The sequence below is a fragment of the Botryllus schlosseri genome, chromosome 16, assembly GCF_051294905.1.
Source record: "Botryllus schlosseri isolate E-star chromosome 16, Bs_hap1, whole genome shotgun sequence".
Taxonomy (NCBI): domain Eukaryota; kingdom Metazoa; phylum Chordata; class Ascidiacea; order Stolidobranchia; family Styelidae; genus Botryllus; species Botryllus schlosseri.
The window spans coordinates 15,905,390-15,929,774 of NC_137251.1; the positions used below are offsets into that span (position 1 = coordinate 15,905,390).

A 24,385-nucleotide genomic window follows, 5' to 3' on the forward strand; every position below is an offset into this window, starting at 1 on the left:
GGATTACTGAAGTCGCGAAAACTTCGAAATTGAACTTTTCAATTCGTATCGAAACAGAGTTTATACGGCGCTGTCGTTGCCGCTGGAAGCCAGCACGGCGGCCACGGCCGCTGCTGAACCGCTACCTTCAGGTCCGGCAACACCCTGTAAAACAGAGAACGGCGTGATATTATTATATACACAGTACTATATTATCATTCCACGGGATTGGGTTCATCCAATATTCGTATCGCAACAGCAACTACGAAACAATGAACACTCGCAGATATTTTATGCCTGACATGAGTGAAATATCTTCTTTAATCCCAGTACTCAGTTCATGATGCAGTTTTCGCGCTAACTATGCTAACTCGTTTGTTCAATTCTCGGTTATTGAATGATGGCGTGATGAAAACACTCCCAGTTTACGGAGCAGAGCAGTCGCTCGAGTTGAAAGAGAGCTTTGAGCGTGAGTACGTAATCGCCGAATCCGGTCAATGGTTTTCAATGTAATTGGCACTTGCTAGTCAAAACAAGTTTACCTTGGGTTACCATATTTTGGGAATCTGAAAAGAGGACACTTTTTCAAAATCTTCAGACTTATGATACCGCAGTAAAATCCGGAAAAATGGTAAATTTATTTCGAGTTTGTAGTTGGTGAACTAAAAAAAAGGTCGTCGTCCTGGCTCATTTCCCGAAAGATTCGCCGGACCGTTACTTGATTACTGATTTCCTGTATCTCAATCAAATTTTCACATGCATTTAACCAAAATTTTCGAAAAAGAGTACAAATTCCTTAAAAAGAGGACATTTGGGCGTTCTCCAAAGACACTTCGAAAAAAGTCAAAAAAGAGGACGTATGGTAACCCTAAGTTTGCCTAATCACAAAATACCAAGTATATATCGTCACGTCGATACAGGACGTTGTATATTTTTCTCATTGATGTTTTTGAGGCATATACACGGACCTATGATATACATACTCAGTACTCACGATCTGTGCATAAACTGCAAACTGCATAGTGCATATGCATACCACGAGTACATGCTGTGTGTGCAGAGCGCGAAGCGGGAAGTCATGGATTCCAGTTGTATACCGGATTGTGATTACTTACACCATTTGATTAGCCTTGAATCATCTCCGATCTATCATATGCAATATCCGCGATCGAAGAGGCATTTCTCATTAGACAATCATTACCTGGATCATAGCACGCTTGTTCACACGGAGTTAAGTGGTCTTATGATAACTAGTTTACCCCAACATTTCCCTACATCTACCCCGAGTTTATCCTTATGTGAATGCAATTGCGCAAAAATAAAACATCAGTTGAATGTGTACTATACCGATAGCCATAAAATAGATCAAGGGTCGTTTCAAGTTTACTCAAAAAATTGAAACACGAGTACTGTCAAGGCGGGCAGGATTTAGAAACTGGATAGCGGCGTAAAACGACTGCCTTCAATTGCGCGAAAACAAAATTTGGTCGAGCGCATCGTGCCTGCGCGGATTTGTACCGTATGGGCTGTGAATCTCGTCTTACTATTCAGGTGAAATAGTAACAAGGAGAAAATGTACTGAATGGCACCGAACAATATTTGAAGACCCGCCTCGGTACGCGCTAGATCCAACGCTAGTTACTTCGTAGTGATGCGATCACATGTCCCGAGTCACGAGCTTTTTACTACTAGGGGTATAACAGGGTAGGTATGGGCCAGCGTGAATCATCGGCATCATCGGCAGCGTCAATATGAACTAACACGAGGAATGGTACGCAAACCCTACATAGCTCAGTATTGTTGGGCTGCTTCTCACTAAGGTACAGGCAGTCGTTTAGGTGCCGTCTGTTTTGAAAATATCTCGGATGATAGCATCGATTCGTCAACAGACGAGTCAGCTATCAAGCATTCAACCAGACGAGGAATGTTGAGCGAGTGAGACTAGGCCGAGACATGTAAGAGACCACGTGTAGTAAGCCCTCGTTTCTCCCGAAAACGTCAACCACTGAGCCAGGGATATCTAGAAAGTTCTAGATATCCCTGCACTGAGCTCTATAAATACTGGTACTGGAGTGCGCTACTCGCGATATTTGCTTGATCACTGGAGGCAGTTGCATTGTGGGTAGTAAGCTGGACGATTTAGTACAGGAGCTTACGGAAAAGCATCCAGTGTTTAAATATATTTGATTCCTAATGGGTTTGTAATATTTTATACGGATGGAGCTTTGAATGAATAATTATAGTAACATTCAGGATTTGTTTCAGCCCAATATCTCGTTTTTATATCTGTGTTATCTGTGTAGTTCGGGGGATAGCGATAGCGGGAGATAGCAGTAGTTCGGGGCTTGACGTCAGCGCATAAGATATGGGTAGTTGGTTGAGTGTGGTGTTTAACTAGTATATATGAGTTGAGTGAAAAATGTATCATGCATAAATTAGGGTTACCATCAGGGCTGTGGAGTCGGTAAATTTTACCACCGACTCCGGCTCCGACTCCGACTCCACACATTTTCAATATACCGACTCCGACTCCGACTCCGACTCCTGAGTCTTCAAATGTACCGACTCCGACTCCGACTCCGACTCCTGGGTCTTTAAACGTACCGACTCCGACTCCGACTCCCGACTCCGACTCCAGCATTATTACCAATTTACTTCGAAAATTATATGCCACATTGTCGGTTGAATGACTATCATACAACCATTAAACATATGCAAAAATATGATTAACTGTGGCATGCTAAATTGTTTCATTGTGGCACAGCTCGAATTATCCACCATGCAATTAACATGAAATAAAGATTTGCTAAATATCCTTCCCTATTCAAGTTTTTATAACATGGACTCTCTAATATCCTGAAATGTATGAATCATTCAAATATGGCAGGTATCCAATCCTGTATAATAAAAATGTAGATAAAAAATCCAAGTGTAGCTCTTGTGTATGACTCAGCAACTAATAAAGAAATTGAACTTACTCATTTTGTCATTGCACACTATCCTGATTACAAGCACAAACACTCTTACTACTAATAATATACATTGGTCATAAATGGAATTTAGTTAAGTAGTCAAAGACCATAGCCTATGTCTAGTCTACGTGTACTTAATCAAGTATAGGCTTATTCAAGGATTGGGACTTGCAGTCTTCCAAGTAATGTCTAATTTTATCTATATCAGGGGTGGGCAACTTTTTCGGCGAAAGGGACACCTGAGATTTACGAACCATTGCGCGGGCAACTGGAATGTTGATAACCTTTTTTTAGTCGTCGATAGGAGCGGACCGAATTAGCTAACATTGCAAACAAGACTTATATTAATACGCTCTAAAATTGATAACAATATGTCATGCAACTCTGCAATGCGCAAGCAGGCCATGGTCGCGCGAAGCGCGAAATTTTTTTGCAAGATAACGACTGAATTAGGCTATAGCTATATCAATAAATATGTCGCTAACATACATTGGAGGTCGCATCTGTATACCACTGGGCTCATTTGGCAAGGACAGGATTATTCGACGTTTAGACATAGCAAAATCGACGGTATCAGTGAACATGCCTCTATCATTTTGTGCAAATGTTTTGTCGACGATCTCGCTGCGAGTGAACAAGCGAAGCCGTATCTCCTAATTGCGAATATAGTTAGACTAAATTCTGTGAATAATATGTATTAATAATTTTCAGAAGGGGGCTCAAATACTGAATGCAAGAAATCTAGTGACAATGAATCATGCGAAGTACCGAGAAAAATTTCAAGTCAAATAAATCTGCTATGAAATATTCTACTTCATGGTCATATACGAAGATCTGAGATAAATGTGGCTGACTCCTGGATACATCAATGCGTCAGAACTGTTGTTTTAGTCATCATCAAATTTCGCGGTCATGCTAATCAAATTTTAGTTGGCCTTGCAATTGTGCCTGATGTCATAAATAATTTCGAGAATTACCTCGCAGGCCACACCTAACCTTCTCGTGTGCCAAATTTGGCCTGCGTGACACGGGCTGGCCGCACCTAATCTGTATGGTTAATAATAACAGTGATTGGTGGTACATAAAAATTCTATTGAAAATTCTCTGAAAGCAAATGTTTTCATGATAGAGAAGTTGGAGTTGGAGTCGGAGTCGGAGTCGAAGTCATAGTCATTCTCACAAACTCCGACTCCGACTCCAGTCAGTATTTTCCCACCGACTCCGACTCCGACTCCGACTCCAGCTATTATAGTTTTCACGACTCCGACTCCGACTCCGACTCCATCAAGCGAAAATTACCCCGACTCCGACTCCGACTCCACCGACTCCGACTCCGACTCCACAGCCCTGGTTACCATACGTCATCTTTTAAGAGAATTTGTCCTCTTTTTTGACATTTTTGAAAGTGTCCTCGGAGGACGCCCTTTTGTCCTCTTTTTTCAGATTTAGTCCTCTTTTTTGAAAATTTAGGTCATATTTATAGCAAAATGCGAGTGATATGCCGTGACGCTCCGGCTGGGCGAAAAGTTGACCTTTATTTTTTTTTAGTCAACCACCTAGCAATGTGGAAAGAAAAACGGTATTTTGAGCTCTGAGCGGAAAGTCACCGATTTTTGAGAGTTCTTCTCCGATTTTGCAAGCCTCAAATTTCTGAAAAAGTGTCCTCTTTTTAGATTTCTAAAATATGGTAACACTACATAAATGCTTATAATACAAGCTTGTAGCAATTGCTTGCATTGTCCTTACAACGGAAGTCGGAATTACTGGCAACAACATCATCTCCTTCCTAAACTTAACTTAGCAATGGACATGGTAAGTTGATGTAGAACTTTAACTTGAGCGAGACAATAATAACAAAATCAACTATTTCTCTAGATGCGTTTGGTACCTCTATTAGCCCTGATTGGCAGCTTCCAGCTTTCAGCAGCTCACACCACGTAAGTCTCGTAGATTTCAATATGTAGCAATGGTACAGTTATTTAATTCGAGGATGAGCGAATACTTTTTCTTTCTTTCCTTGATACACGATTCATATAAACTATCGGCACCATATAGATATCTCGTGATATAAAAGAAATGGCAAGTGAACTGGTAGTCAGTCGAAATTCAATGGATCTATTCAGGAAAGAGATGAAAATTCATTACCAGGACTCGAAAATTGGTCAAAAAATATCGGAGTCCTTATTCAAAAGTAACATCCAGAGTTATTTGCCACAATGAGAGCAGTTCTTCATTTTTTAGCAGACAAGCTCCCACGGAAGAAGCCCGCATCAAGGCTGAAACAGCGAGTAAGTAAGCCGTGTCTTAAAAAAGAAATACCGGTAATCCGTGATACAAGTCAGGAGTTACAAAATAACAAAAATAAAAAAATCGACCTGGTGTAAATGAACGTCGATGTCGAAAAACACCATGAATAGGCCTACCACACACAAATATATATATATATATATATATAGTTGGCCACGGCCCAGTCATATTCAAAATTGACCTTAAAATAGGGTTACCATATTTTCGTGAAGCAAATTCCGGACACTCTTTAGCGCCCACTAGCGGATTCAAAATGAGCAGGAACACGTTGTCTGTCAATATGACGTCATACTAGCCAAGCATTGCCCCTCAACTGTATACGAATGGAGAGGAGCATAGGTCATGAATTTGACCATCTGTAATGTGAGCTCTAGTGATTGCTACTTGCTAGGGCAGTGGTTCTCAACCTTTTTGGCTTCGCGGACCCCTTTTCACCGTCACGGACCCTCGCGGACCCCCTCAAGTTTTAGCTCTATTATGGTGCAACCTTCATCTGTCTTGTGCAAATATGAACTGTAGGCTTGTGATAAACAGCAAAATAATGATTTTTCTTGAAAATAACATCGTACCATTTATGTAGAAATTGGTAGACTTTTAATATTTCAAAGCTAATTTTGCTGTCGTATTTCTTGAAGTACGTGGTCGTGTCTTGTAAATCCGCGTCTTCGTTTTGATATGAACGAGGAGTGCCGAAAGATGGATGGAGGCTAATGCAATATTAACGCAAAACGCTTGCGACGATGCTTTTGGTGTGTCGCAACATTTATGGCACCAGAATGAAGAAACATATATTTTACGAACATATCACATCCAGCATCTAGCGCAGGGACGGGCAACAGAGAGTTTCTACCGTCAAAGGGAAATCCTAATCTAAAAGCATAGACAAATTTTATGCGCCAAAGAATGGATCCAAGTTCTCCAACCTGAGAAAGACTGTCATGAAACGACTTGTTATGTTCGGGTTTACATATATATTTACGAGCAAACATTTTCGGCCATGAACAATTGAACATTAACAAGAAAAGGCTGCATATGAATATAACTGGTGATATGAATTTCAGGGTTGGAGCGTAATGCTTTGATAGCAACGAAACACTCCTTGTTAATCAAAAAACAGCCTTGTCGATAGGGAATCCGCAATAAGAATGTGCCAAATCTGATAGCCGAGCTTTAGAGTAGGTATATCATAGTCCGCAGTGGCGGCTCGTGACAATATCGGGTGGTGGGGCAAGGGCTGCGAGCGACTTTTATCAAGATGACGTCACAATGGCGTTTTCCAACGTAAAAAAGTAACTTTAATATGATGGTCACATGAATTTCCCGACAACAGTGATTTTAACGTAGGTGCCGCGAGAGGTTTGCCGGTGAGCCGTGACTTGAAGTGTGGTAACAAATGTTTTATTCATTTTTTTTAATCAAAGGATTATTTTACATAATGTACGTGAACTAAGAATCGTCCCTATGCCACGAATCAATTATCAGGTCATCCTTAGTAGCATGCGTTATGATTTCATGGTAGAGTTAGAGATTACGCAAATCGATAGGCCGTCCGAAAGTGTTTCGTACACGATCCTGGTGTGTTACGACCACTGAGCTGGTGGTTACGAGTTACGACCAGGTGATAGGCAACCAAAGCGGAGGTACCCGGCGTACGATTGGATCAATGGACTGGACAATTTCTATCATCATCATCATTGGTTTATTAGCAATTTTATCAGTTCAATACACCACAAAAATGCGATACAATGAAAAGACAGGAATATGTCGAAGCGACAAGGAGTAGTCTTCTAGACCTTTAATTTTCGCTCTAAAGGCAACTGCGTAAACTAGCCTACGTACGGAGCAAAGATTCAATACGATTCATGTTCGCACTTGACTTGACCAGACTAATTCCAATGACTAGAACTCGAGAGATTGCGTAAGCCTAACTGCAAAGGTCAACGACTTCGGACACATACGCAATTGTTATCTCATAGATTGGGCCTGTCATATTGAATCCAGAACATCAATTTGAATGGTCTTTGAAGAACTAAGGACAGCAGCCTCGGAACTTCGGTCTCGGAACAACATAGTACATTTTGGCCTTGAAACTGGAGATTGTGACGCAACACATACGGCTTACTGTCTGCTGCCAAATCGCCGTTGTAAAATATATTAATCAATAAATACATGAATGAAAGCCGTAAACTTAGCATACTGTTACATGAAATCATCGAGAAGTAGCATTCGCAATCTCATAACCCATTCCGGCATGGTACACTGTCAAAATCAATACAAACAGACGAACACCGAACTTTGAGTAAAATAGATCGAGGAATAGGCTGATCGAATGATCAGCTGTTAGCCGACATCGAAAATGAAATAGCTATCGCATTTGACAGGGGATTGTAAGCAAATGTTTGAAGGCCACAATTTCACAGTGAAATGCACATTGGCGAACATAAAATTATGTGAATATTTGAATGCAAACCGAGAATCTTAGTTAGCTGTTTCATGCGATCATCGAGATATACCATTGGAAATATCATCACCGATCTCGTTATGGAACGCAGACTAGATTAGCACAGACAGACACCGGCTTTTCCGTGAGATCCGCAATGATGTAGGTAGGCTAAGTATCAGATCAGCGCGCATCTCTACCATACTCGACCTCGAAAACGAAATAACTGCCTCAATCATTGAGCGTCAACTTTAAGACTTGGCACCGCGTTCGATACTAAAATCAAGACATACCGTGCAAAAGCTCATGACAGATCTAGGTATGGAACATCGTTAAAATCAATAGAGACCAATAACGGCTTTTGCGTAAATCTGTTTGCTGTACAATGTACATGATAGATCAGCACACACTGAACTTCGGAAACGAAATTACCACCCTTATCTTTGAGTAGCAAGCCTGAAACTTGGAGCAGTGCTAAATACTACCTTCACGACATATCGTACCAAGTTTCAAGAATTATCATGGAGTGAAACACCGTCAAAATCGACATATACCAGCAAAGGTCGAGTCAACGCATATCACGGTAACCGAGTTCAGATATAGATACGATTGTTACATCACACCTTAAGGGCGACAGGCATAGTTGCCCCACTTGCTCGGCCATTTTACGAATAGGAGAGAGTAAATCACCGTTTCTTTATTGTGCGCGGCTTTGAGAGAATAGATAGTGAAAGCTTGTTATGAGCGCTACCGGGGCAAGCCCCGGCTAGGCATTCACAAAGCGAAAACACAGAAGAGAATTCGATTTTCGCAGAGATTTCGCTATGTATGGGCATTTGTTAGCGAAAGCACAAGAATAATGCGGGTTTCGCCGTGATCTCGGTATATACTGATTGCTGTGCGTCTATAAATGGTTAAATTGTTATTGAACAGAATTTTAGGTGGGGCAATGCCCCAGTTGCCCTATAGGACGAGCCGCCACTGATAGTCCGATTTATGACGAGTGTCAACCGAAAATATCCGGGTTCATTTCAATATGAATATACTATTCAATTGTATATTAAAGTTCTGTACCTCCAAGAAGTTGTTCAAATAGTGGTTATGTATATCACAGGATAAAATGGATTTCGTGGCGAGGTTTCAATCCCTGCATTGGAACAATAAGGGAAGTATTTCGGAAATTTTTATTTCAAACGACATTTCATCGAGAAGGTTTCGCAGACATTACAAAGTCACCCTGATTGACGTTACTATCTACATACTTTTTATTTTTTCCACAAACACCAACAAAACGTCTCTAACAGCAATATATTTGTATCAGGTTATTGGAAAACTGGCAATGAAAATGATTTTCCTCACTACGATAGTTCATATCAGACGATTATGATGATGATATGAGTCATGAGGTTTTACCAGTTGTGGTGCGAAACTGCCTCGTGCTTTCTCAAATTAAAAAATGAAGATAAAATGTGGTTAACAACCATTTAAAAAATTTAGAGGTCTCGCGGACCCCCTGAAATTGCTTCGCGGACCCCCGGCTGAGAACCGCTGTGCTAGGGTCTGCAATAAATTATTCCACGGGCCGGATGAAATCGTCTGGCGGGCCGTGTCTGGCTCTGGCCTACCGGAATTGTGTTTGACAGCCCTGCTATACTGTTAGGTCGGTGCGGCTATCTGTTTTTTTATTTATTTAATCTGGACCGAAACAACATTTTATTCTGCCCCCTTCCGCCCAAAAAAGGCACTGATGTTGGGCCCACCATAGGGTAATCGATGTACCATCTTGGGAACTTACTATATGCATTTGGCTGTTGAAATTTACGAATTAATTCTGTCAATCATGTTGATTCTCCCATATATTAGGCTACTATGAAATGCACCAGCAGGTTACACATCCGGTGATTTCCAACTTTTATGGTCGCGACCTCATTTCCAACTTGAAAATGTTTAGTGGCCCAGCTAAAAACTTGATAAGCTGAAGCTGATTACTTTAAAATATCAGCTTGCCCAAACTTACTCACGGCCAAGGAAGTTGGTTACGTCCAACATCATCGCGATCCCCAGTCGAAAGCAAACGACCCCAAGATTTGGAACCATTGTCTGTGACTGAAGCATCCAATCGGCCTTAACCAACTCTGGGAATATACCGTTATTTTTTTAGGGGTCTGGAGGAACTGCAGTAAACCTCCCCCGTGACGCTTGTGACAGCCCTGTGGCATTACACCACAGCACTATGTGCCACAAGCGCCCGTAATAGAGTCCTTTGACTCGTTGGACTCGAAGCAATCATTTCGGTTACTTCTTCGTTTTACATCCCTTTCCTTTTCCGTCTGGTTAGGGTGCAAACGGTTGACACAAGCGGGCTTTAGAGGGGGCGTCTGCGGCCACTGATCCCTCCGTCACCATACTTGTGCCCCGGGATACTGGCCCGTCAATGCCGCCTCAGATCCCGGTCGGACTATGAAGGCCTGGCGGCCATACTCGTCCTAGGTAGTAAGAGTGATATTGGACAGTAATGGTTGTACCTAGGGCTTCGCATCGCCCAGTCTCCAACAAAGCGATGCTTTGTACTCCAATACTCCAATATACCGTTAGCTTATCATTGCGATTACAATAAGACTTATTTCAGTAAATGATGGTTATTTATATTTATTTCGATTGCATTTTTGGCGAGGGTGATGCCTGGTGCCCATACTAATATCAATATACGTTGCATTAACGCGCGCGCGGCACGAAGAAGAGTTTTGAATAGCATAAATCTGCTTGAAAATAATATTGTTTAAGTTGATTTACGAAAAAATTTTAAGTCTACTCCAAGCCTTCAAAATTCCGGACATTTAGGCATATTTTAGAAATTCCTCCCGGACGCAGATTTTTCAGTGAAATTCCGGACATGTCCGGGAAATTCCGGACGTATGGCCACCCTACCTTAAAACAAGCATGATAAGTTCATCTTCCATCGCCTCACAGTTTACTTCGCGATCCAACGAGCCACTGAGGAAATCTGCTTTTTACAGCAGACAGTCATCGAACAAAACCCACAATATGAGAAGCGAATGAGGTCGGTGATTATCGTCTTCCCGATCGTGATTGTGATGATACTAGCCGAGCTGAATCAAATTCAAGGTATGATGATTTTCTATCTACTGATTCTCTGATCGCAATGGCGGAGTGCGTCTAGGCAAGTGGGACCGGACTGTAGAGTTTATACGCAGTAAACCGAGAGGCGTCACTTGCGTCTGATTAAAAAATGGCCAAAACCTATTCGTTTTCATTATCACATTCTCCGTCCATGATCAGTTCAAGGCAGGAGTCATAAAGCTTTTTCGTCAAGAGTCATAATGACCTTTCAATTGCAATTCTTAGGGAGTCAAATAACAATGACAATCCAATGTGACGTCACAATTGACATTCCGTGACGGCATGACTGAAAAAAGGAATAAAAACAAACCAACAACAAAAAGCATGTTTTAAACATGCTTGTTTTAATTTGACTTTTGATTCAAATGCAACCTTAGTCATACATCACAACTATATTAAGTGAATCATTAATTTTACAATCATGAACACAATATTGATACATCGCTTTCACAACAATTACATTTCGAAAGCCAAATTTACAACTGCCGGATTCAACATGACGAACTCACAGACAACCGCGAAAATTAGCGGTAGTGTCATACGATGATGACCCCGGAGCACATCACAGGTGGTCATGTGCTAGATTCCTACGAGGCTATGAATATTACGCACATTCGAGCAGGATATGGATGTGTTCTGTAGACAGATCTCTCAAACACGAATCTCACACAACACAAAGCATACGCCCCGATCTCTCTTCGAAGTCGATACATGAATTACCAATCCCATACATACTTGTAGGAAAACGAAGCGACAAGCATGAAACGGAAGAATTCGATAAAAAGTTGAGCGAATTGAAAAAGAGGATGGAAGCAAAGATACAAGTTGTAATTGTAATACGAGAAATGGTCAAGTGATTGTGAGCCTCACAGCTCAGTAGTGCCCTCTCTGGTTGGATTTTCCCCTCGTGTCTTGATAGTCACTTGTTGAAGTTTAGTCGCTTTGTTGCTTGTAATATCATTGGATCAGTGACTGAAGTTGGGCTAAATTTGGGGATATAATGTACCATAGGGCATTATTTGTATGTTCAAGTGTTGTATAAGTTTGAGCCATCATTCAGGTGATTGTATTTTATTGTTTAGATTGAAAGTTTAGAGCCTAGAGAGTTAATTGTTGTTAACCGCTATTGTGACTATTGCCTCGACGTTGACGTGATCTTTCTATGTAGTAAATTTGTTATCCTATTATGTCATTTGTTGAGTTACATTTGACCGGGTCTCAGGGGTAGGCTCGGATTGTAGGAAGCAAAGAAAGTGAGGTGGTAGTCTCAATTCGAGTTGGCAAGCTACTCGACAAGCCTAAAGTGTTACAGCCAAAACTCTAATCAAGTAAATATAACGAACTATCGTTTGAGCTAGGCAACGACCAAAACGTCCGTTATATTTAAGTTAACAACAATCTCAGAAGTTATTTGAAGACTATCAAAACGGCAACTTTTGGTAGAAACGGTCGTCCACAGTTTGATATATCCAAGTCAATTGTATAGACTTGGCCATTGTTGAATATCAATTGCTGCAAGTGGAGTACCGGTATTGTACCGTTGACAACTGCTAGTAGAAGTATTGCATTCTAAGAGCTGACATTAAATTGATTGTTAGAATCAGCTTTAGTAGCAGTTGATACAAATTTGTGAAACTATTGCGGCTGGTGTTCCCAATAGAAAATTCGACTGCTTAGCCAAGGGTTCTCAGCAGAAGTATTTTGCATTTGAATGAGATGTAGGTTCTCATATGAGGCTAGTGTCCTCTATTCATGAAATTGTCCTAGTTGTAATTGAAAGTAGAAGCAAGTTCAGGAGTTGTTGATTGACCCAGCCCTAGGTAAGCAAATAGTTAGTTCACGCCAGTCAAAACGGTAATGTGCAACTGAGGTTTCCAATGTCTCTCCAATTCGTAACTGATGAAAAACAACAATGACCATGGCAAGAATTAAGTGTGTGTCTGAAGAAGAATTGATTCAGAAGTTGGCCGGACTGCATAGAAGATATAAAAGCATTGAACACGAAATCTTGACCCGAGACAAAAATATCAATCTTCTGAGACATCAAAGTGATCTACAGTGTATGTTTCAAGAATATTCTACACTCTGAAGTTTATATCTCCTCGGAGTCGAAAATGATCTAGAAAAGATTGCATGTCATAAAGATCATGATGAACAAGTGAGATTTTATCATGAATTCCAAACTAAGTTGGAGAGATGCATGCAAGAAAGATCGAAACATACACGTTCGAATTATATTGGAAGCAGTCGTCATGTGTCTCGGCGATTTGGAAATGCATATTCTGCCAGCATATATGATAGTGTAAACGTGAAGAGAAAAGAAGCAATAATCCAAAAGAAAATGGCTCATTTGAAATTGGCTCATCAGTTCAATCGCGAAGTTTTGGAAGATGAGAAATTAATGATTGAACGTAAAACGTCACAATTACGATTGAAGCAAGACTTTGAACTTGCTTGCGTTGAAGCAAGTATTTGGAAATCCTCAGCTAACGTGCACAAGTTACATTCATACTCGCAGAAGAATACTGAAGAAATGGCTGTTTTGTCAAAGTACTGCTCTGAAGCAAAGCAGTGTAAATACAGAGAATCCAGTTTCTCCTGCCCTCGTTGGACTTGCTGTGAAAGGCCTTGACAACACTGCACAAGTATTTGTTAATGGGACAAGCAAAGATAAATGTGATGCGAAAGGTCAGGATGTGGAATGTCCAAGTAATTCTGAAGCTGCAGTATTCAATTCCACTGAAGTCGATGTTATCGTCGATCCTGTCAATGCGCCACACCCAATTGAATATTGCATCAATGCAAATACTTGTGTTCAGGACCTTGGTATTTTGAAAGGAAACTATGACAACGTTGAGGACTGTGACACAGAATGTTCTCGAACCACAATGGTTAAATTTGACAGTGCTAGGTCTTGTAAATTTCCTGATATTGGAAAGGCGCTGAAATGTATTCCGGAAGACGTTCTCCATGTGAACAGAGTTGATAATCATATTCCGGAAGATACATGGTTGTGTGAACACTCGGGTTGTTCACGTGATGCAAAGTTTGAAGGTGAAACCGAATCACCTAATGTGCATGATGAAGTATCAATACTTCACAAGTCAAGCCATCCTGATCCAACTGGTAATGGTCAGGTAGCAAAGATGCCTGTGCAATTTGTGCATAGAGAAGTGACAGGAGATCGATTCACATTTGGAAAACGATATTCTCTTGATGCAAATATTGTAAAGTTGATGGCACAGGTTTCAATGGATTGCGTATTGGATTCAAAGATTACAACATGTTCTCGTTCCGTAACTGGTGACGATGGGATTCGCAATGTGAGTGCTAATTTTCAATCGCAATTGTTGAAGGATCCACAAGGGTATTCTGACAGCACTGAGTTTGATGAAGAAGCATCTCTTTATAGTGGGGCTTGTCTTCAAGAGCTTGCTCGGTTTGGTAGCATGGACAAATCAATGTTGGAGTTGGCAGCCATTTGGATTGGCACTGACATATTGTCATTATCCTTCTTTTATAAGGAGGTGCAAACCGAAACAGCTTTGGAGACCTTGAAGAAGATCGAGTGTCTGGTGAATGCCATTGTGCGATGTGGATCGAACTCCGATGTCTCCCAAAGAAGAAGAGTGGAACCTTACCTCATGGAGTTCCAGTTTTTCGTTCGTACTTGGTTGATTGTACAGCCAGTAAACAGATGGTTGTTCGAAAATGTTACTTGAAGACTGTTGATATATTTGAGAGATTTACTGAAGTCTCACCAACCTTTTGAAGAACATTTGACCTACATTGATAGTGACATTGTGGCATGAGTTGATTGGTAATTTGAATTACTTTTCTTTGGCTTGATAATATCTCGTGCTATTGGGTTAAGTCGATGTATTCTCGTAATTCCTACATCTGTGGTGGGGAATGTAACACGAGAAATGGTCAAGTGATTGTGAGCCTCACAGCTCAGTAGTGCCCTCTCTGGTTGGATTTTCCCCTCGTGTCTTGATAGTCACTTGTTGAAGTTTAGTCGCTTTGTTGCTTGTAATATCATTGGATCAGTGATTGAAGTTGGGCTAAATTTGGGGATATAATGTACCATAGGGCATTATTTGTATGTTCAAGTGTTGTATAAGTTTGAGCCATCATTCAGGTGATTGTATTTTATTGTTTAGATTGAAAGTTTAGAGCCTAGAGAGTTAATTGTTGTTAACCGCTATTGTGACTATTGCCTCGACGTTGACGTGATCTTTCTATGTAGTAAATTTGTTATCCTATTCTGTCATTTGTTGAGTTACATTTGACCGGGTCTCAGGGGTAGGCTCGGATTGTAGGAAGCAAAGAAAGTGAGGTGGTAGTCTCAATTCGAGTTGGCAAGCTACTCGACAAGCCTAAAGTGTTACAGCCAAAACTCTTATCAAGTAAATATAACGAACTATCGTTTGAGCTAGGCAACGACCAAAACGTCCGTTATAGTAATCAAAGGATACACGCGCGGCGATCAACCCCGCCCAGTAAGTACAATGTAACGTATGACAGCAAAAATGCAGCTATTTGATAAGATTGTTAAGTTACCTAAAAAGCCGCTTCACACAAAATTTGGCACAATTCCAACCAGTAGAAGCATTGTTATTAGGGAAGAAACTATTGTATATAATAAATAAAAATTGATTAAAAAAAATAATCTACCGTAACAATTTCTCTAATAGTGTTGCTGCAAATGCTGCTATAGGTTGGAATTGAGTTAAATTGCATGTGCGGCGTTTTTTAGGCATCCTAACAATTTTTTTTCATGTTGCCAGTAAAATTTCTAAAAACGTCATTTATAAACAGCCCGATCACTTCGACCGTATTTTCTAAATTAGCGCCGTAACCGCGCCTTAACTACACACATAGAGGGGAAGTTGGAAATAAAGCGACACGCACGCGGGTTATGTAGGTAATAATAACTCACGCGTATAGGCATTAGTCCTAAATTGAAAGGCGGGAGATAACTATATTGACTCTGAAATTGAGCAGTTTGAAAAGTTACTGGCTTTACTGAGAGACAGCCTTCTACAAATGGCAAACGCGCAGTCCACAATTGGTTCGCAAGTAGTATTGTCATCACTATTGCAAAATGGCGCTAAAAATGCACGTTCCTCATGACCATCTCGCCGGGCATGACAAAATATAGAACTATATAGATCTATGGTAGAGAAATTATAGATAAATACTTAACTGCCGAAGCAGAAAGGAAAGTTGAGCTGAAAAAGTACAGGCTATAAGCTACTGAGCATTTCCACGGGCGTCAAACCGCAGTTCAGACGTGCGACTATAGTGCGATATAATAATGGAGTATAGCCTGGTACTGTCACATAGGCTACTTTGGATAAATAGCATTTCGATTTATGATTGATATCTAACGAGTCTCTCTATTTCAGGAACAGCCACTTCTCGAAAAAGATATACCTTAGCGAAGTTTCCGTACACGAAAGACACTGAAACCGTAGAAAAACGTTTCTTAGGAAATTGTTATCAAGCGTGTCGCCGGCGAATTAGCGCAAGCTCGACAGACACTCTACAGCAGGGTGTCCGGTCAATACCGAAAATGCTATTACCGAGAAGGACAATACCGAGAATGGAAATTACCGAGAATAGACAATACCGAGAATGGACATTACCGAGAATGGACAGTGTCCATTGGACACCACCGAGAATGGTCATTACCGAGAATGCAATATATGCAATGCAGGCATGTTATGCATATGAACAGGTCGTGTGTGTGCATCACGGCGTTGCCCCATTCGGTATCGATTCTCAGGTGTAAATTTCTTGACAACGTCCGTCCCAGTAAGCTAGGTTCTAGGCATTGGCGATTCTCGGTAATGTCCATTCTCGGTAATGTCTGATCCCGGTAATGTCCGTTCTCGGTAATGTCCATTCTCGGTAATGTCCGTTCTCGGTAATGTCCGTTCTCGGTAATGTCCGTTCTCGGTAATGTCCGTTTTCGGTAATGTCCGTTCTCGGTAATAGCATTCTCGGTAATGTTCATCTCGGTAATAGCATTCTCGGTAATAGTAGGCCTATGGAACCCTACAGCAGTGGTCGGGAACCTTTTTCGTCCGAAGAGCCATATTGACCCTATATTTTCCATATAACTCTCAAAGAGCCATACATGTCAATCAATCACTACGTCACAATTAACAATTCGTGACGTCATCATAGCGGAAATTCGAAATCACTACATTGGATTCGTCGTTTGCACCTATTTTCTCTGTAAAAACTCTTACTAATCATGCTGGTTGCCTTATTTGAGTAAATGAGTATGCGAAACTTGAGTTACATAGATCTTTTGGAAGTTAGATATTTTTAATTGTATTGCACTGAGAGGTCTGTGATATTTTTCGAAGCTTAAGACAATTACCATTCAGATTTCCAACAGACATAATAGACCACAGCTTTTTACAGTTAATGCATTTTTGGTGTTGCATGGTATTCTTGATGGCTTTGTATTCTGGTTGATAATATTGTTGTTCATACAAAATTTGAGACTTTCTTCAGTTATACGGGACGCCAGGACCCATGAGGACATACGTAGGTGGAGCCACACATCATCACTACACAACAGTACACATACACTCATAGCAATGTGTGATGTGTCGGTAACGTGGGGTTAGGGGAGGCAAGTGAGGCAGTGCCGCACCTATCTACTCGATTTTGAAAATTTTTACTTCCAAAATCATGCAACGTGCCTAATTGTTCGAAAATGAAGCTTGAAAGGAGAGGTAATTAGGGCATATGTGAGGCACGGCCGGGCCATGCCTTACCAGTGATAGCGCAATTCATCGTAAATATAATAGAATTTATAATATCTGAGAGAGAGAGAGAGAGAGAGAGATGATATTCTTTTTCGCCTGCACCATCGAGATGCTTTGACGACGGAGTTGCGATACGGCCCCATGAGGTCATCTAGTCTGCGCCCCCGTTTTTTTCTCCTCCATGCTATCCGTAATTGCTGAGCGCCTAGCAGGATAGCTGCGGATACCAATTTTCGAGTCGGCCGGGGATCGAACCCACGACCTACCGCTCGAGAAGCTGGACGCATCACCATTACACTATCTCGCTCTGATAACAATCGAATGTAATTGTCGCTCTGATTCCGATTCGACTTCTCAATTATCAAAATATTCGGCGGTAACATAACGTTGCGCAACACGCCTACATTTTAACAGCGACTACAAACCTACGTTATCAATCAAGAACGAGGATAGCTGTGGCGTTGTTTGTAATTTGAATTTGTAATTGTGAATGACAATCTGTATTTGGAAACTGCATTGTGATACAAACGTCGCCATATCTCTTTGATCTATCAACGTATCGTCCACCAAACGCTCAATACGCCACTGTATTAACCACTCGAAGACATGTTTGTACTTCAACAGGAATAATTATACTGGTCGTGCTGAAGATTATTAACAAGTTGCTGCAATATTGATAAATTAGGCACAAAATAGAAATTTCGAAAAGAGCCATATCTTATGCCCGAAAGAGCCATATATGGATCGCCAGCCATAGGTTCTCGACTACTGCTCTACAGATTATTTACGTACTGGAGCCGAAAACTGCTAAAATCTTGGTTGATCTGCGATATTTAAGGAAAGGACGTAGTTTATTTTTGTCCTTGATGATATTGGTGATGGGATTTCTGCGAGTTCGTTCATTCTGCTACGCACGCACCACATCAAAGTCATAGACACACCATGTCAAAAACGAGATTGGTTAATGGTTTGCACTTGTTTTCAAAATAAATCTGTGTCTTTACGGAATGTGCGTGCTACATTTGTTCGTTGGAGGGTCTATGATCTATAAATACGTGCTGTTTGACCGACGACGATTTCGAAGGTTCCAACTATTCCGCATCGTGTACGTCGACTATTTCGGGTGCAAATCGTCCGTTGGCTTATACTACATTTTTCGAAAGTATTTACACACGCATGGCATGAAAAAACAACACAATTTCGTTATTTTAAAAGGGCAGTTTTTAAAAACACTGTTCAAAAGTGCATCGAGCTTAAGCCAACTCTTTGTCTCGGTTATTCGAGATTTTATGCCGGTGACGTCATATTTTGTGATACGGTTTTTGATATACAATGTTCTTTCCAATTCTCTACTAGTTGCTGACGATTGTCAGCCAAAAATATTCGGGTTTATTTCAATACGAGCATACTATTCAATCGCTACTAGTTTGTTGTTACGTTTATCAACTTGCCCCGAATTCATTATATGGTGCTCACTGCTCATGCTTCTATATTTATTCCGGAGTTCTTAATCGATTGGGAAAAAATTGACTTGGCTCAGTGAAAATGACTTGGTTGATCACCTTCCGTCAGGTCAAAAGCGTTTTGTGCTGGCACAATCTGAATGTGACGTAACAGGCAGGGGTACGTTCGACAGACCAACTCTACCGTCGTGGTTTCCGCAAACAAATACGGCACAGGATCGAATCGTCATAATCAGCAGCGCATTGATGTCACGAATACATTGTTCTTCAGTGAGCGAAATTACTAATTCAATCTAGGGATCAAGTTAGCTGGGATCCAATTCTTACATTGCTGAAGTGGGATTCGATAAACACCAGGTCGCTGTACTTCCCCAAGAATCTACCGCCATAGATTTAAACACGACTGCGTTGCAGGCTGCGACAATTTATTAGCCACACTCGGCCTACAATAGAAAATATATCACAAACAGCATACGACGCGGTTCGACTTTCGAAGACCGGCCGGGGCGGGGAGGTTAGTAACATATCGAGCAGTTAGCGTACAAGCCCTACGACATCTTGATTGGAACAGCGTAAAGAAACGGAAAAGTTGACTAATTTCGAATTGTCGACACCGTACGCACGGTAAACGAGGACAAAATGATTTCACCCACGGAAAATCGAAATGATTCTTTTCGATAACAGATGTCAGCAAAAATGGTACTGTAATGCAACGGCAAAGTCTCAAGTCATACTGCTTCTTCCAATGAACGAAGACTTTCTGCCAATGCATATCTAAGAAAGCAACGATTTTCCGATTTCACCCATGACAAGCAGACTTACACCGTGCGCCAAGTCGCACTGTTGCTAAAACCTTCTCAAATATGCGGTGTCGAAAACAATTTCCTTCACGGGAAGAAGGTCCACGCATTCACAATTCAAACTTACAACAAAGTCTCGAGAACAGTAACCTCCCCCAGTTCACATTACAAGTCACGTACCAACCGGCCGATGTACTAGGATATTATCGAGACCTGTCTATACACTATAACAAGCCATCGAGCAATGTACTATCGAAAAATATCGTGCAAATTAGCTGAAAATCAATCGACAAAAAGAGACGCTTCACAAACAAACGCGAACGCGGCGATAGGCCCGCCCCCGATATACTGCATATCAAAAATCGATACGTTACAAACAAGACAGCTAATGATTCGCGTCGGGTTATAAGTTGAAAATATGCTGACTGCTGGGGGTAGAAAGAGGTGAACACTTCAGCGTATTCCGAAAGACTTGCGGCCTGCAGCAATATACGCAGTTTCAAACCGTATTTAAGATCGCCACCTTCAACTATCTACTGCAGTGGTTCTAACCAAGGTTCGCTGAAGGTCAAGACAAACACGCGATTGATACGGCCTGAGTCACACTAATTTGCATCAAACATTGTGATCTTCTTGTTTTTGTGAGAATCATGATATAGTAGTTTTTTTTTCTCGTAACGCCGTTGTTGATGCGCAGTTCATTCTGTGCATCACTATTCTATGGTATGGTGTTAGATTTTCGGTTTTGTAACTATAGACTAAAATTTGAGGTTGCTGCTTAGCGTAAGATTTTGCCAAGTTAGTAAAGGTAAGAACCACCAAATGGTGCACCGCGTAGAAGCGGGCGACCTAACTAACATTTACCAAAGAAGACAAATGCTTCATTCTTTCCATTCGCCACTAAACAGCGAGATTTGTGAATTAAAAATACAACATTATCAACAATGAAGTTTCGGATACGCTGCTGGATTTCGAAACAAGAAATGACAGTATAAGAGTCAGGAGATTTATGATTCGGAAGTGTAACGCGACAGTGCGCTTCGAGAAAAGTCGTAATCGAAATAAAATCGGGGTTGTAGGAGTCGCGATTTTGGGCAAATCGAGCCCGAAATCAATAAGCACTGAAAAGGGCTTGCTTCAAAGTTAAGCCTGTGCGGATCGTAATAAGAAACAACGTATAAAAAGAGCATATAGCAACGATGAGAAGAGGGCCAAAGCAGAAAGCACCAATTTCGCAAAGCACGGTCTGCTTTCGAAGCGCATTGACAGGGTTGCGCTATTTACTGTATATGCGAGCGACATACCGAGGTAAATCAATGGCAACAAAAATCAAGAGACAGACGTATGATTAATCACGGTTCGCATAAACGCAGAGTCGGCTTTTCCTAAACATATTTGAGCTAGGATCACTGAATGTGGGAAAAACTTCCAGACTGCTAGAATACCAACACCTTGTCCGCCAACGCACGCAGACGCGCGACAGCATGACACAGCGCAATGTCGCGTAAAACGCAAGGTCGAGGCGAATAAGCGACTGCTTTTCGCTCCCGATAACGTTCAGACGCCGGGCGCCGTGATCAAAATTGAGTTGCTATACGACGGCGGTGTCTCGCCGGACTCAGTCCGCGGAATCGGGACGCTTGCTCGGCGAGGTCACTACTTGCCCGGATCCATCTTGATTTGGCCAAACCCCGTTCTGAAATCAAAGTAGCAAACGGAATAAATAAAACCGCAGTTCCACGTTTGCCGACTCTTCCATACTACGACAAACACGCCAAACTCATGCGACGTTATAACGAAAAAGTAACTGTAGGGAACATTCCACAAACAGTTCGTTTTAACATGAGCCGATACGTGCAAGAAGCGATCTGACCGTGCACTGTAAATACGGCTACCAGTGAATTCAGCACCAGGTGAATTCGGCGCTTGGCGGTTCATAATCCTTACCCTATTCTCCCCCTACCATAACCTCTAACTTTAAACCTAACCCAACCCTAATCGGAAAAAATATTAATACATACGTACCAAGTGCCGAATTTACCAACTACCATATTTATGCATCGATTTCATGATAATGGTTATTACTTTTCTGCCAAATTCAACAAGTGCCGAATTCACTGGCAAATGCACACACATAGGTAGAAAATTGTTGTATTTAACCAGGTTTCTACCATGGTGTAGGGCGCAAATCAGGCCATCGGCTCTTTCAGGTATCAAATGCTGCATTCACACATCACACCTATTCCAATGGGTGGAAACGAGGCTAATACACCAATCCTTATGGAGATATATCCACGGGCGCAGTGGGTGCTGTACCACATTTTTCTGCCTTGCTGGGTTTAGTGCACGAAAACGAACCCGCTCCATCCCTGGGATATACATCTCCGTAAATATTGGTGTGTCAGACTCGTCTACACCCGTTGGAATGTGTATGAAAGCGAAATTCGTTACCAGAGAATGCTGTTTACCTCATTTTCAACCTGCAACATGGCGGAAAACGGCAAAATACAGTTTACAGTGTCGAACGTGCGATATCAAGGGCGGCCATCACTAAGTTAGCTTATCCGCGAGAATGCTAATCATCTGATTCAAACTGTTGGTTAGATTTCGCGCGAGGATTATCCCGAGTCGTCTGGTGAAAATTCAAATCCAGCGAAGTGGGTTGCCGCGATGAACAGTTTTAATCAGGCGATTAGTATTCTCCGGGATAAGCTAACTTCGTGATCTCTGCCCTAAAAGTCAGGCCTAACCGAAAAGGCAAAGCGCAAAGTACGGAAAAAGGCGCAAAAGGGTCGGCTTACTTTTACAACTCCTATAATAATAATAGGGACATGTACGACCACACGACTTAGGATAAAACTGACGACAGAAACTAACACATGCATTAACAACGACTTTTGAGAATATGGGGCATCATTCAAGTTTAGAAGGTTATAATGAATTAGATGGAATTTAAACGCTTATTTTTTGGGCGGCACAAGTCTTTACAGGGACTATCAAACGAGCACATGCGACAACAACGAAAAAATACCGGAGGACTGTACATGTTGCTGTGTCCGTGTCTGGCGAGGCCGCCGTCGTTTTCATATTCCACGCCCTGGCAGAAATAGTAACAAGGGCCGTGTTTATACCGGCTCTACTGCGTGCAATGCTAGACCCTCGCACGACCTCGTCATAACGTAAACCGACCCAGATAGCATTCAACGTCAGCGGAAATAATAAGTAGCACGCGAGTGACGCTATGACGATCATACAGCCGATGTTAGTAAGCTGATAGCGGAAAACATGCATGCAACGAAGCAAATGCTACTTACAGAGGCGGTAAAAGTAGTGTTCAAAATTTTTTTTTTTCAAATTCACTGGATACTTGACAAAATTGTTAGGTTGGCAAAAAAAACTCCGACACGCTAAATTTGGTTTAATTCCGACCAGCAGCCGTATTGCTACAGAAGAAAGATTTGGATGTATCATATAAAATTTAAATTAAATTTTTTTCAAAATTTTCTTTTCAACCCATGAGAGTAGTCTACAGAAACGATGCTCGCCAAATTTGGCTCAATTCCGTCCAGCGGAAGCGGAGTAATTACAGTCGTGAAATCTGGATTTGAATAAAATAGCATTTACGGTGGCCAGGTTACGATTTTATTCATATCCAAATTTTTCGACTGCAATAACTCCGCTTCCACTGGTTGGAATTGAGCCAAATCTGGCGAGATTCGTTTCTGTAGACAACCCAACAATTTCAGGCCAGGGTGAACAGAAAATTTTGAAAATATTTTCCTTCAATTTTTGTAATAAATCCAAGTCTTGTAGCAACGAGACTACTGGTTGGAATTGAATCAAACTTGGTGTGCAGAGTTACAGTAGATCTGTAACACACAAAGACCAGGTCGAGTGTCTTATCTCTATAGATGAGACCATGATCTTTTAGCAGGCCATGACGAGACCCACAGCAAAAAATCAATCACCTGTTGCTGTCCGGAGTAGCTCTCCCCGTTCACTCCCATGAACATCTCGCCAGAGTTGCCTCCGCCCTGCGGATAGCCGCCTTGCGACGACGGACTCGCGTAATCTGCACAGAAGAAATAGCAATCAAGATACTGGAGAGGTACAGGACTTCGGTATACAATTGAATAGCTTGGTAATATGATTGTTGATTTACAATGTTCTTTCCAATTCTCTGCTATAGTTGCCGACGATTGCTCTTGACGACTGTCAGCCGTAAATAGTAGAGTTTATTTCAATGTGAATATACCATTCAATTGTATACTGAAAGCCATTAATCAAAAACATGAGGGAACACGCAAAATAACAAGCAGCGCCGGGCATAGCGGTCAAAGAGTATCACTTTACTAATGAAAGTAAGCAATGAAAAACCAGACCACAAAGAGGCGTAAACTCGGTAGATATTCGCATTCTGATAAGGGAGTGTAATAGCGTACATGAATAGCGACTTCCCTCACTGGATTCCAACAGTGGAAGTAAAGCTATTGGG

At 41.4% G+C, this 24,385-nt stretch overlaps 2 protein-coding genes across 9 annotated transcripts in view; one reads left to right on the plus strand and one right to left on the minus strand.

Annotated features, from left to right (window-relative positions):
- The first annotated feature begins 1,434 nt into the window (after positions 1 to 1,434).
- On the plus strand, positions 1,435 to 18,455 carry LOC145458404 (uncharacterized). 6 transcript variants are annotated; one of them, XM_080336765.1, is made up of 8 exons: positions 1,469 to 4,763; positions 4,827 to 4,888; positions 5,075 to 5,142; positions 5,193 to 5,239; positions 10,716 to 10,824; positions 11,581 to 11,666; positions 15,303 to 15,341; positions 16,251 to 16,412. In XM_080336765.1, exons 1-8 carry the CDS (start codon positions 4,653 to 4,655, stop codon positions 16,281 to 16,283), a joined length of 555 nt encoding a protein of 184 aa, XP_080192891.1. In that variant the 5' UTR covers positions 1,469 to 4,652; the 3' UTR covers positions 16,284 to 16,412. The 6 variants fall into 6 exon arrangements, 5 of the variants coding, with proteins under 5 accessions (XP_080192887.1, XP_080192889.1, XP_080192891.1 ...); XR_013921132.1 differs by lacking the exons at positions 11,581 to 11,666; positions 15,303 to 15,341 and adding an exon at positions 16,873 to 18,455 and having other exon boundaries at positions 1,435 to 4,763; positions 16,251 to 16,819; XM_080336766.1 differs by lacking the exon at positions 5,075 to 5,142 and having other exon boundaries at positions 3,102 to 4,763; positions 10,669 to 10,824.
- Positions 18,456 to 19,498: 1,043 nt separating this feature from the next.
- Positions 19,499 to 24,385, minus strand: part of LOC145458398 (pre-B-cell leukemia transcription factor 1-like) — a 39,223-nt gene continuing 34,336 nt past the window's right edge. Inside the window, exons 10-12 of one of the 3 annotated variants that reach the window (XM_080336754.1) lie at positions 23,859 to 23,962; positions 22,922 to 22,987; positions 19,499 to 21,586 (exon numbers count right to left, since the gene is read on the minus strand). In XM_080336754.1, coding sequence (XP_080192880.1) covers positions 21,509 to 21,586; positions 22,922 to 22,987; positions 23,859 to 23,962 — 248 coding nt within the window. In that variant the 3' untranslated portion in view covers positions 19,499 to 21,508. The remainder of the gene's footprint in view (positions 21,587 to 22,921; positions 22,988 to 23,858; positions 23,963 to 24,385) is intronic. The other 2 variants (XM_080336755.1, XM_080336756.1) reach the window with 2 other exon arrangements.